Source organism: Molossus molossus, unplaced genomic scaffold (assembly GCF_014108415.1).
Source record: "Molossus molossus isolate mMolMol1 unplaced genomic scaffold, mMolMol1.p scaffold_m16_p_13, whole genome shotgun sequence".
Classification (NCBI taxonomy): domain Eukaryota; kingdom Metazoa; phylum Chordata; class Mammalia; order Chiroptera; family Molossidae; genus Molossus; species Molossus molossus.
Genome location: NW_023425348.1, coordinates 87,868,869 through 87,882,437, shown reverse-complemented (window position 1 = coordinate 87,882,437; position 13,569 = coordinate 87,868,869). Strand labels below are relative to the sequence as shown.

At 58.8% G+C, this 13,569-nt stretch overlaps 2 protein-coding genes across 3 annotated transcripts in view; one reads left to right on the top strand and one right to left on the bottom strand.

The window, feature by feature from the left end:
* SYT7 (synaptotagmin 7) overlaps nucleotides 1–3,744 on the top strand; it is a 58,606-nt gene extending 54,862 nt beyond the window's left edge. For both annotated transcript variants that reach the window (XM_036258787.1, XM_036258786.1), the window contains 3 exons: nucleotides 55–169; nucleotides 667–866; nucleotides 2,933–3,744. In XM_036258787.1, coding sequence (XP_036114680.1) covers nucleotides 55–169; nucleotides 667–866; nucleotides 2,933–3,037 — 420 coding nt within the window. In that variant the 3' untranslated portion in view covers nucleotides 3,038–3,744. The remainder of the gene's footprint in view (nucleotides 1–54; nucleotides 170–666; nucleotides 867–2,932) is intronic.
* A 7,385-nt stretch (nucleotides 3,745–11,129) lies between these two features.
* On the bottom strand, nucleotides 11,130–12,008 carry LRRC10B (leucine rich repeat containing 10B). The gene has a single exon (XM_036257620.1). It carries the CDS (start codon nucleotides 12,006–12,008, stop codon nucleotides 11,130–11,132), a length of 879 nt encoding a protein of 292 aa, XP_036113513.1.
* Between the last annotated feature and the right edge of the window lie 1,561 nt (nucleotides 12,009–13,569).

Below are 13,569 nucleotides of genomic sequence, written 5' to 3'. Positions count from 1 at the left end.
CCCTCAGGGAGTGGCTCCCTTGGCCCAGCCTCACCCCTCCCGTATCCCTCCCAGGGGAGCCGAGGGGAGCTGCTCTTGTCTCTCTGCTACAACCCCTCTGCCAACTCCATCATCGTGAACATCATCAAAGCCCGGAACCTCAAAGCCATGGACATCGGGGGCACATCAGGTTCTGGGGCCGATGGGCCGGGGAGGTTCTGGGGACACAGGAGTCATGCTGGCTGTGGACGGCAGGGTCCACGCTGTTCCCATCACCCCCAACTCCCACGCCCCACCTCCAGTCTCGGCACCTCTACCCATGAGCCCTGGCGGCCGTCTTTGGTACAGACTCTGGGCCAGTGTCTTCGACTCTGCCCTTCCCAGAATCGTGAAGAGGGGGCACTGTGCTGGGGAGCCCTGGCCTCCAGCTCCAGCTCCAACACTGCTTGTCTGTGGCCTCGGGCAAGACCGGACCCTCCTTTGTGTTCACGGGAGGGCAATAGTGATGGCTAAGTTCCCCAGCAGCTCCTCCATCCGGGGGGCCCCCAGCCCCCTCCTGCGGGGGGCTTTCCTGACCTTCTGCAAAGAGCTCACAGACCCGCCTGCCCCAGATTCCAGCCCTGGAGGGAGACAGGCATCCCGGGAAGCCACCCACTACCCGGCTGACCTTCCCCTCTTCGTCCCCAGACCCCTACGTGAAGGTGTGGCTGATGTACAAGGACAAGCGGGTGGAGAAGAAGAAGACGGTGACGATGAAGAGGAACCTGAACCCCATCTTCAACGAGTCCTTTGCCTTCGATATCCCCACGGAGAAGCTGAGGGAGACGACCATCATCATCACTGTCATGGACAAGGACAGGCTCAGCCGCAACGACGTCATCGGCAAGGTAGGGTGAGGCAGGTGGCAGGGCACACCAGCGGGCACCCAGCAAGGGCCTGTCCGTCCAGGAAGCAGGAGGGCTAGTGGGTGAGCACAGGGCTGGGCAGCGGGAGAGATAGGGGCAATCCCTTCCCCTCTCTGGACCTCTGAAAACGAGTGTTATGGATCAGTCAGCTGAGGACAGATGGTTGGAACGGCAGGGGGAGGAAGAATTGCCCAGGATCCCCAAAAGACCTTTAGGATAAGGACCCCATCGGAGCAGTGTCACCCAGGGTCCCATCTGCAGAGGGCGAGCTGTGTCGGGCAGTGTCGAGAGCTGTAGTCGTACTCCGAAAACCTGACTTCACTTCCTACCTCATCGGCTGCTGAAGGGATGTGTGACCTTGGGCAAGTCACTTGCCTCTCTGAGCTTCAGTGCTCGCGTTCGTAAAATGGAGCTACTACCACAGACCCTACAGCACTTCCCAGGGTGGTGTAAGAATTGCCTGAGATAGGTAGATGTTTTCCTTGTAACTAGCCAGAAAATCCACTCCTGGCCTTGAGTCTTTCCAGGGCATGCTTCTGTGATATACACCCTTCCGTTCTTCTACTTCGAAACAGCTGTTCCTGCGTTTCTTTGTGGTTGTGTTAAGAGTGTGGGCCCGGGAGTCAGACTGTCTAGATCCAGGTCTCAGCCCTAACTTGTAACAGTCCTAACCTTTCTGAGTCTCATTTTCTCCTCTTAAAATGAGTAAGACAGTCACAACCTCACGTTGTGCTGGGAGGATTCAGTAACAGGTGAGATGCTTAGCACATACTTGGAACATGTGTATTAGCTACTATTATAATAAAGGTTATTTTTGAAACATTGCTACTGAGGGTAGGTGTGTCCTTTCAGACATGGAGATCAGACGGAATGGTGTAGCAGGCAGAGAGCAAGGCTGGATGCCAGGAGCAAGCGAGGGTGGACAGCGGATCAGCCGGGGCTTTGCCCTGCGTGGGGCGAACGAGAAAGGATCCCCACAGCGAAGGGGGCCCAGGTGGAGGCGGCCTCGGAGAGACGGGACTGGAGAACATAGCCGGGGGGTGAGGGAGGGAGCTGCCTCCAGGAGGCGTGCTGGCCCTGCCTGCCCTCGAGCCAGGCCCTGGGAGCATGGCTGGTTGACCTGTGGTCACAGGGGATACAGTTCCCCAGGACGGTGTCACCCGGACCCTGCAGGACGATGTGTTCTGAGCAGGGCTGGGGCTGCTGAACCCCTCCTTGACCAGCTCAGACCAGGGACCAAGTAATGATATCTATTTCTAAGCATTACTGAAGCTTAGCCTTCTGGAGTTGGGCGTTCCTTAGACGTCAATCATAGCTCCTTTCGAAACAGTCCTGTGTTCTGTTGGCTGAACAGAACAGTCCTCTGTTCTGTACAGCAGAGATGAGTTTGTTTTGGCTTTGGCTTGGGTAGCTTAGGGGGCCCTAGTCTCTTAGACAACCACCGTCATCAGGCTGGGGATCATGTGTAGCCCCACGAGGCTGGGAACCCCTAACGCAGAGGATGGCAGGATCGGGCTGGTAGCATAGAGCCCAAGACCTGGGTTTAAATCCCTGTGCACCGCTTAGAAATTCTGTGACTGGAGGTAAGTCTCTGAACTGCCTCCACCTTAGTTTCTCTACCTGTAAAATGGGGATCATATAGCTGCCTCGTGGGTCAGGATTTGATGATGTGTGTGTGGAAAACCCCTAGCTCCATACTGGGTGTGTAAAAAGTGCCCAGGAGATGAGAGTGGTCGTATTTAAGGAAAGAGTGCCCAACGGGTAGGACAGGGAAGAGCATAGAAGCCAACTGTCCCCACCCCCCTACACCCCTCCCCCCACTGCAAAATAGGTCGGGAATCTACTGTGGAAGGGCCACGCCTGCCCAGGGTACCAAAGGCAAATAACTAGCAGGGGAAGGGAGGAGGGCCTCTGTGAGGTGGGTTGTCACTGCCTGAGGAGGCCCCTTGGTCCCCATGATCACAGGTGAGGGGTTCATTGTAGAGACGGGGGCAGGGGCCAATGCCTCGGACTGTGCCACTAATGCTGTCCCCTTCCTCTCTGCCCAGATCTACCTGTCCTGGAAGAGCGGGCCCGGGGAGGTGAAGCACTGGAAGGACATGATCGCCCGTCCCCGGCAGCCTGTGGCCCAGTGGCACCAGCTGAAGGCCTGAGTGGGCCAAAGGAGGCCCGGGGGGCCAAGGGACCGGGTTCCCATCATGCCCACTTTATGCACAACGCCCGGCCTGGCCCCCCTGCCATGGGTGAGGGGAGGACCCTGAAGGCTTGGCCAGGGAGGGGTCCCAGAAATCATGAGGGCCCCAATTCTAGGAAGTACCAGCCCCATCCTCCACCAGTCCAGCTCTGGGGGAGGGGCTCTGGGAGCCATTTTCCTGCTTTGCCCTTTCCTTCCCGACTTGCTGATACTAAAGAAGTGGGGGAGGTCATGAGAGCCAGACGGGCAGACAGGCAGATCCCTCCAGAGGCCCGCCAGGTGGGCACAGTCCCCCGTTTTCTTTAAGGCAGTGCCTGGAGTGGAGAGAGGCTGTCCCCTCCCCAGCCCTTGATCCGGGCCCAGGAGAGAGGAGGCCGAGGCGTTTGGCCCCGGCCTGGCCAGGAGAGGCCCAACCCGGGGCAGTTTCAGGTGCCGGCTGGGCCCTGAATGCCAAGGATAGCATCTAGCCCCCTCTGGGGTCCTGGAGCCGCAGCCCTGTGTACTTGTGTTGTGTCCACTGTGTGTATGTGTGTGTGTGCGTGTGTGCGTGTGTGTGTGGGTAGGGGCCTTGCTCCCTGTGCCCCTGGGGCCAGCAGTACTGAAGCCTGCGGAGAGGCGGGGTTTATGAAGTGAGGCAGGGCTGGAGGCCCGGAGCGGACAGTGCACTGGAGAGGACAGTGCACTGAACCGGGGGACAGGAGGGTAGGAGCAGGGGAGGGGTGAGTGGAGGGGAGGGGGGAGGGGGAAGTGGGGAAGAGGAGCAGAGGAACTGGGCTGCCTCCAGCTGTTCCCCCTCTGGTCTCCCTGCACCCCCCGGGGCCTCTCTCTGCTCAGAATTCCCTAGTAGCTCCTTCCCTGGTGATTTCATCTCTTGAATATTGTTTCACACCTTTTAAGCGCCTACTGTATGTATTACATTCCACCAGGACCCACCTGCTCCCTTCCTTCTCGGGGTCCCAAGCCCCCACTAGCTCTATCCCCTATCATCATCATCATTCAGAGACACCCTATTCATTCCAGATCTCATGTCCCAGCCCCGTGGGCAATATTCTACGACTCCCAGTTTCTTCACTTCCTCATCTCCCCCCGTCTGTGCAGACCTGCCCCCCCCCCCACACACACACACACGCCTCCAAGCACGAAGACCTTCCCTTTCACTCTGTCCCAGTCTCTGATCCCGAATCACCCCCCCTTCTCACCTTCCCCACTGCTGCCCGCCTTTCAGAGCAGCTCCTTCTGCCTCTGAGTTCAGGACGAGGAAACAGGGAACATTCCAGGATTTAGTGAGTTCTGAGGTGCCCCACACGAAGAAGCTGTGGTTTCTCCACCTCAGCTGCTGCAGAAACTAAATCTGACTTCCCCTTGGAGACAGCAGATTTCGGGTTGATCCCTGCTTAAGCCTGTCATCCCCATGCGGGTCCTGATATTGATACAAGACAGCTGGTGACAGCTTCAAATCCAGGGGTCCGCGAGCCTGGACCTGACATTCCCGGGACATACCGCCAGGTGGCGCCCGGACACCGTAGTCAGTGACCGCGGTCTCGGACTACAGTTCTATCCCTGATGAGGCTGACACCCCAGGAAAGGAGACACTGGACAGGGTCCCCATTGACAGAGCATGGCAACAGCATGGGCATTTGGGAACCATTCTCCTTCAGTAGGCTTCCCCTTGAGCTGAGCATTCTTCTCTCTGCAATAGACAAGTCACATTTTTGCCCATATCAAAATTTTCTGACATCGATTCTCACACCCCTGCCCTGACCCTTCCCCCTTGGATCTGGAGGAATATCATACAAAGTAGGTGAGTCATTTTGTAGAGTGAAAAGTGCTAATGTACAGCAAATAGTCACCCACATTCCTTGTAAATCCAAATTTTTCTCTATTGTAGCTTTGCTTAAAATGGGGGTCTACTCCAACTGCACCGCCCTCATTGAGCGGGCTGGGACCAGCCCCCTGCGGGGACGGGAGGGCAGTGACTCCGGAGGCTGTGGGGAAGCGAAGAGAGGGTCCTGTCTCGAGAGGTGGAGGGGATCCTGTTCCCCTCCACCCGGCGGGAGGCGAGGCATGAGCGAGCCGGGTCCCAGGCCCCTTCTACTGCTACGGAGCCCAGGAGGATTAAACCAATTTGCAGAGAATGGGCGGGGCAATTGCAGCCCTTTTCCCGAGCCCCACCCACGGGGTTCTTAGCCAATCATACACAGGAAGCATCTCCGCGTGGAGTCTGTCCCCAGTCTGACCCCACCCAGGCACAGTAGTGAAACCCGCCTGGGGTTCCCCAAACCCCTGACGCGCAGCCGTGACTCGGGAGAGGGTCGCCACGTGGTGGGCCAAGGGCCGGTGGGCTGGCACGGGAGGGCGCAGGTGGTATGGGGTGAGGGCAGGTGTGATCTAGGCCTATAGGAGAACAGGGAATGGGGGAACTTGAGGATGGAGGAGGGCACTGGAGTCCTGCTGCCATCCCAGGACCTTGGGCAAGTCACCCACACTCCCGGGGCCTCAGTTTCCCCATCTGTAAAATGATGGTAATAATACTTCACCTACCTCATAGGGGAGGTTGTGAGGCCGCCGTTACCTGGGGGTCAAGGCAGAAGAACTCTGAAGGTGCTACCCGTGAGCAAAGTATTATTACTGTAGCCTGAAAGCTAGGCCAGCCTGCCCCTCCCCGCACAGAGCCTCCAGGGATAGCCAAGGCCAGCCTGGCCCATCTGTCTCTTCTCCACTGTGTCCCAGGCCCTTTCATAAGCGTCATCTCTTGTCTGTGGGCACCCTAGACTTAGTCGTTATCTTGTTCAGGCACCCTTTCTTGTGACCATCACCCCGGGAACTGCTGTACAAATTCTACTGCCCCAGGACCCCGCACCTGCCCACCGGTGCCAGACACCAGGAAAACAGCCACAAAAAAGGCCAAGGGGGCCCCCAGAGCCCCCAACCCAGATGGGGCCCCAGGGGTGGGGGTTCGTGGCCATTGTTTGTATTGTGTTGGAGTCCTTGAGCGCAAGTGTTTTATTTAAAAAAACAAAAAAACAAAAAAAACAAAACCACTGTCACAAAAAAAAATTGCAGTGAAGAGAAATGAAGAAAAACTGAAGAAAAAAAAAAGGAAAAAAAACCATACAACAATTTTCCACCACATGCACCCTCTAAGCCAGCAAGATTTCCTCTTTGCAAAATCCTATTTTTGTGGGAATGGGCCTTGCTTTTGTGGCACGGCCTGTTCTGATTAATAAAGGATCGTGGAAAAGTAGGGCCTTGGCTATTTCCTCCGTGGGTCCCAGCCCTCCCTCGCCTCCCAGAGGAAGAGGCAATGGGGTGAGGGGGGTGGGGAAGCCTGGGGTCCAGTCTCTCAACTCGTTACCTTGGAGATCTGTGTTCACTGGTGATGAGGCCTTCCGGCCCTTCCTCAGATCTAGAATACAAACCCACCAGCTGCCCAGAAAGGGGAACAGCCACACCTCTGGGATCAGGCCTGAAGCAAGGTTTGTTGGGGGTGGAGTCACCGTAGGTCTGAGGGGTACTGCTGTAGCTCGCCTAGTCCAACATCCCCTCCTTCATTTCCTGGGGGGCCCTCACCACCCTCCAAGGCAGGTCAGACAAACCAAAAGGGACCCTCCACCTTCCCCACCCGAACTCTGGCTGGGCCACCATGGTTTCAGGTCAGCCTCTCCTTCCTGGTCCCTGAAGAGCTCCAGTTCTATTAGCTGGACCTATGGCTTCTCTCCACCCCTTCTGGGTTTAATCCTTTAGGACTAGAAAAGTCTCTCCAACTCAAAAGAGCCTGAGACCAGCCCCAGCCTGAGGGAACTGGGCTCACTGTCCTCCAGCCACTGTGGCCCCGGGTAAGCTATTTCCTCCTGCAGTATCAAACCACAGAGGGACACACCACCCCAGCCCCTTTCCCCTCCCTCCCCACCCGCACACACCACCTGGGGAAGCAGAAGCCCGGCAGCTCTCAGGGTTCTTCAGGGAAGATGCTACCTCTGTTATAGGTACAAAGGGAAGGAGGGCCCTCTGTTGTCATGTGTCCACTTCCAGTGTGAGGGTGGCCATCATGCCTTCTGCTCCCCAGCACCTGACCAGCAGCTGCGTCCTCACGCAGCACTGAGTACCCCCACCTGAAGCTGCCCACCCTCTCCCTTCCCGTCCATCAATTTCTGACAACCTGGTGTAAACATCCAGTTACAAGGTGGTTATTTCTGGTCTTCTGATCTCTGCCCCAGAGATTGGAGGGAACCCAAGGGTCAGGTAAGTAGACTCAAGAGTGCCCCTTCCCAGAACCTCTGTGCCGGTTTTGCCTGGGAAAATGGCTCTGGAAAACTGGGCCTCAAAGCAGGGACAGCTCGGCCCAGCAGAGGTGACAGCCCCATGCCATGGGCTCAGGGCCTTCTCCTGGACTTTTGGCCTCATTCTCCTGCCTTCACTTCGTAAGGTTTCTCTTCATCCATGACTACACGGAGACCTGCCCCCTTCCCTGAGCCTGGGACCACTGCCCTCGGGTGTTCTCTTTCTCCTGACGCTTTCTGGAAGGCCATCCTGGGCCATGTTCTGCTCTCCTCTCTCCCCCACCAAGACCCCCAGAAGGACAATGCTTGAACACGCTGTGTGCCCCAGCCCGTGGCTCCTCTGACCATCTGTATCCCTTGAAGATGCCCACTCCCTGTGTTTATGTCCTGTGTGTATGTGTTGTGTCTCGTTTAGATTGTGAGCCCCCCTGGGCAGGGATTCCTGTCTGAAGACATGTTCTGTGTGGCACACCTGGGTGTGCTAATAAATGTCCATCCTCAGAACAAGAGTGCCCAGGTGTCTTAAGGAAGCTTTGGGTCAAGTGGCTGAGCAAAGCCCATGTGGTGGCATTGGAGGCAAGGAGGAACTGCTGGGCAGGGGTCCCAGCTCCCAAGAGCCCTGTTCTGCTTTCCCGAGCCTCTTGAGGGTGGGCAGGAAGAGAGGGGTGGCAGTAACAGAGCTAGGAAAGGATCCAACCCTCCCCGATCTCTGCTGCTCTGCTGGCCTGGAGGTCTGGCTGGGGTGGGGTGGGGTCTCCAGGAGGAAGAGCAGATTACTAACAACTGCCACTCAGTCCGCACCAGACCTGACCGCCAGCCAAGGACAGAGGGGACCTCCCTCGGCATGGATTGAGCCCTGGGTTAGGAGGCCTAACACCCATTTATGGGCAAGTCACTCCCTCCCTGGGCCTGTTTCTGCTGCAGCCTCTGCTCTTGTCCCCACTGCCTGCCTTCCTGCTCTGATGCCGACTCCTTGGCCTCTGCCCTGCATGCCTGGCACAAACACAACTCCTCCAAGGCTCTCTGACCAACCCCCACCCCGCCCCATGGCCACACACTGCTGACTGCCCTTGCATAGCTGGTGGAACTGCAGACATAGCATTGTGACGCATGGCCCTCCAAAATCACCTCCCCTCCTCCCCGCTCCCCTGAGGGAGCCACAGGCAGTTAGGTGTGGGGGAGGGGCTCTAGGACTCCTAATACAGTGCTCTCTTCTCACTGAGGGGAGCGGTAATGCCCAGCTGTCCCTGGCAACAGCCCCTTCCTTCCCTGGTCACTCCCTTTCGACATGGAGACGCTCTCAGCAGTGCTCTCTAGCCAGGCACCAGCATCCACTTTAAGCAAACTCTCTAACTTCCCAGGAGAAACTGGCTTTTGATGGTGGAGAGCAAGGGGGTTTCAAAGCTGGGGACCAGGCCTCAGGATGGCCCAGAGGGACTCATCACAGGGCCTTTGCCCTGACCTGGAGCTTTGCAGCAAGGAAACAGACCTGAGAGGAAGGACACCTGTCTCCCAATGCCAACAGTTATTCCAGGGTGACCATGGCTGCCCCCTGCACCCACTCCCAACATCTAAGATTTACGTAAAGGGAAGGAAGACAAACCCCAGGTTGTATGGATTCCTGAGCTGCAGCTTCAGATCTAAAGAAACCAATTCCTTGTGTGTAGATGGAGAAACTGAAGCCCCTGGCGGGGGGAGCGTTCTCGAGGTCACTCAGTCAATAGAACTAGGACTGGAACCCAAGTTGTCTGACTCCAGGACCGGGGATATTTCCCCCATGCTATGACATGAGTCACGGGGTCAGAGGACATGCTTGTCGGCTGCCGTTCCTACCCAGCCTGTGTTATCTGAGATCTCACTTCCTTCCTCTAAGTTCCCAGACCCCAAGAAGCCCACTGGCCTTGAAGGAGTCACAACAGGGTGAGTGTGGGGACCAGAGGAGCTCTGGGAGGGACAACATCTGAAACAGCCCCCAGACCCCTCTTCTTTCTTAAGGAGGCAGCCCCCAACCTTCCCACCCACTAGCTCTTTCTGTTCATCACTCCCACTTGCAAGCTCCAGACCATCCCCCCCTCCTAACCTAGGCCCAGCCCAGTGGCCAGCAGAACTGCTGGCCAGGCCTGACCTTTGGGCTTTGTATGACATCAGCCCTGTTGCCATGGTGATGGTGGCCTAGCAGAATCTCATGGGAGATGAGCCTCTAGGCTTGAGGCTGTACAATTTTCTTCCCTTCTTTACATTTTTAATATTTTTTTTCTGAATAATGAAGGGAGAAAGTAATACCATAACTGAATAAAAAGAGATTAAGAGGGAGAGACAGAGAACAGGAGGAGGGAGATGGAAGGAGGGAAGAACAGAGTCACAGAGGGGGCAGGGGGCAGTACCAGTGAAGGCATAGAGAAAGGTCAGCCCGGCTTGAGTAAGAGTCAGAAACGTGAAGAGTCAGGAACCTGAGAATTTACCTGGAAAACACCAAGGAAGGGGGGCGGTGTGGTTGGAGGCTGGGCGGCAGAGAGTCAGATACAGCAAGACTGAGAGACCAAACGCATCCAAAGCCTTTCGTACCTGTTCCCTAGACAGAAGACAACAGTTGGCTGGACCAGTCTAATGCAGAGCGGAGGCACATGGACAGAGGGCAGTGCCGGAGGGAGCCCAGGGTCCCCCCAGCAATGGGACTCAGTGCTCCCAGGGCTTATAAATAAACAGGCATTGGGGAAACGCACATTCTTTCTCCAAGAAATGTAATTTGTTTACAGCCAGTTTTTTTTTTTTTTCCTTCCTAATGAAAACACTACCATGTGGGGCCCCTGCCCCTGACAGTGTCCCTGAGTGTCCCTGGCCCTGCCCCCCTTCCTCCCATTATTGCTTGGATGGGAAAGATCTGGCCCTGGGAATTGCAGTGAGGCACCCCTCCTCACCCACTTGAGGCTGCCCTGGTGACGGAGTGGAGGCACAGTGCTCGTCCCATGCCCCACGCTGTGCCAGCCACCCTGACTGTGCCCATTTAAGGGAATGGAGAGTGCAGGCAGTGGAAAGGACGCCAGGCAGCGTCCCAGAGCAGAGATCCACTCTCTTCAGTGCAGGAGGCCTCAAGGCAGAGTGGCTTCTTTTCAAAATTGACGGCTGGAAGGCTCCGGCTGGGGGGAGGGAGGAAGAGCTTTTTTCCCAGCAAGATTCCGCCGGCAAGCTGGGAGAAGATAGTTGAATAAAAGGCAGAGGTGGAGACCCTGCCTCCTGAACCCCCTTCCCCATACATAGTTTGGGGGGCCTGGGGAGGGAGGAATGTACAGTGAGCTCCGGTGGAGGGGCAAGGGCAGCTGCGGTGTCAGGGCCCCAGTCCGTTCCCCATTTCTGTCCTGGGCGCCAGCCTCACACAGGTGTGTGGTCCATCAGCATGCAGGGGCTCCTGCACCAGGAACGGTGGGTCTAGGGGGTCCAAACTCCTGGAGGAGGGAGGTTGGCGGCACCTGGGCCTCCAGACTCAGCCAAGGTGATGATTCCGCAGACAGCGGTGACACTGGGTCCAGAGGGAAGCTGGCACCTCTACTGCCCTGTCAGGGACCAGACAGAGGTACGGGGGACTGGAGGGGCCGGTACTTCCCGGTCTGCCGGGTACCCAGAGACCAGCCAGGAGGCAGCCTTACCACCAGGAATGTCTGACGATGGACCCCAGGCCTGCCCGTGCCCGTCAACTCCACTAGTGGCCCCTCCTCTGCCCACCACTCCGGTGGACCTCCCCAGGGCGGCCTGAGTCCACCCCCGAGTACAGGCTCAGGTGCCCAGTCCTGGAGGGGCTTCCGGGACGCGGAGGCTGCCCCCCGGCGCCCCAAGAGACCGGGGGCCAGCGCCTCCAATGAGCAGGTCTTCCTCCTCCTCGTCTTCAAAGGCCCGCGCCGGGCGCCGGGGAGGCCGCCGGGGAACCGGCTCGTCGCGCTCCGCCATGCGCTCGACGGCGCCCTCGCCCACGAGGAAGACAGTGTCGGCGACCCGCGGCGGCCCGGTGACCGGGTTGTGGTCGTAGGAGAAGACGCGCAGGGAGCGCAGCGGCTGCAGGTCGGGGAAGCCGCCCAGGCGGTTGCGGTCCAGGTCGAGGATGTGCAGGCGGCCCATGCGCAGCAGCGGAGGCGGGAACTCCTCGAAGCGGTTGCCGTAGAGCCAGAGGCCGCGCAGGCCGGTCATGCGCGGCAGTTCGGCGGGCAGCGCGCGCAGCCGGTTGTCGCCCATCTGCAGCGACTGCAGCGCCACCAGGCGCAGCAGCGGCCGCGGGAAGCGCCTCAGGAAGTTGCCCTCGATCCAGAGGCAGCGCAGGCTCTGCAGCTGCGCGAAGTCGTTGGGCAGCGCCAGCAGCCGGTTGCCACCCAGGTAGAGGCGCGTGAGGCGCGGCAGGCGGCACAGGCCGTCGGGGAGGCGCTCGAGCTTGTTGAAGTCCAGCGCCAGGATGCGCAGCTCGCGCAGCTCCTCGATCTCCTCCGGCAGCTCGCGCAGCCCCGTGCCGCTCACGTACAGCTTCTCCAGGCGGCTCAGCGTGCACACGGCGCTGGGCAGCCGCCGCAGCCGCCTCCCGCTCAGCTCCAGCTGCTGCTCGCCGTGGCGCAGCTGCTCCTCCGCGTCCGACGGCAGCTCATCCAGCGTGGACTCGGCGATGCCCATGGTCACGGGCCCCGACCGGGGCCACTGCCGCCGCCGCCGGCGCCCGGCATCGCTCCGCCCTGGTCGCCCCCTTGTCGCCCCGACGGGACCGAGGCGGCCTCGGGCCCCGGGCCCCCCGCCCCGGCCTGCCCCTGCGCCGGGAGGGGGGCCGTGCGGGGCCGTCCGGAGGCGCCCGCTTGGGGCCCCGCCGCGGGGCGCTGCGCTCCGTGGCTCGCCCTCTGGCCTCCCCGGCTCCCTACGCCGGCGGACTGACTCGGGTTAGCTCTGACTCGCAGCTAGGCGACCCGTCGCCCTGGCAACCCCCGACGCGGCTGCCAATGAGGCGGAGGGAGGGCGGGGCGGAGCGGGGCGGGGCCAAGGTGCTGCCAGTGTCTGGGGGTACGGGCGCCCGGGCCGGCCCCCCGCCATCCTATCCCACCCGCCCCGGAGCCAGCTGGGGCCAAGGGAACCCAGGGTCCGCGCGTCGCAAGCCTGGCGCTATGCCAACACAGACCCGACGTCCGACGCGGTCCAGCGCACCTCCCGTTACAGCGAGCCATTTGGTTTGCGTCGTTCGCTCCCAGATGCGCAAGTTCAACAAGGAGCCGAAGACCAAGGAAACGCCGGCACAAGAACCAGCACTCTGGACACGTGGCTCGCGAGGAGGCACTGAGGCTTGTGGTCACTACTTGTCCCTAAGGTCTCCCCGCTACGGTCACTTTAGGATTGTAACTCGGAACAGTGTTACCGTCTGGCCCTTTTTAGGGTGGGTCACATCGGAGGACTTCCGCAGACCCAGAGCCTGGCTCCGTCCCCCTCCCCGCCCTGGACACCCTTATTGCCCTACAGGTTCCTCGTTATTGCACTCACACACACTTAGCTCCTGACACCTCCCCCCAGCTATGCTGAAAGTCTGTGTGGCTGTGGTGGACAGAAGACTGGGACACCTAAGCACCTTTGAGCGCCCACCAAGGATGGCCACTTTCATTCCATGACTCTCCTGTTGCGCATGCTCCCACCAACAGCCCAGCTGTGTTCCCCAGCCTTCTCCCCTCCCAACAGAGCCCTCCTGCCAAAGCTCCTGGCAGAAGGCTCGCTCCCATTTATTGCGAGCCTGCCGTGTGCTCAGCACTACACGGAGAGCATTGCATTGAATCCTTGTGACCCGCCTGTGGGGTAGGTACTCTCATTACCCCAATGTTAAAGATGAAGAAATGAGGTTCTCAGAGGTTTGAGGTGAGGTGAGTGACTTGCTCAAGGTCACCCCACTGGGATTTGAAACCCGGCGATGTGGCTCTCCAGCCTGTGCTCTTAACCGTGCACCACTGGCCAGTAACAATGGTAACTGCACCTGGTAACTGCAATGGAAACAATGAGAACTGCACCTGGGGCAATGAATTTTCTCACAATGGAGCCTCTAACCTGGTGCCAAAACTACAAGGAAGGCATTACTAATCCCATATGAAAGATGAGGAAAGTGGCCCCGGGGGATTAGGCACTTGCCTCCTCTGTCCTGTGGTGACTATGTAATTGGCTGAAGGGACAGACCTCTGGGCAGCACCCTGCTCTTTGACTCACCCCC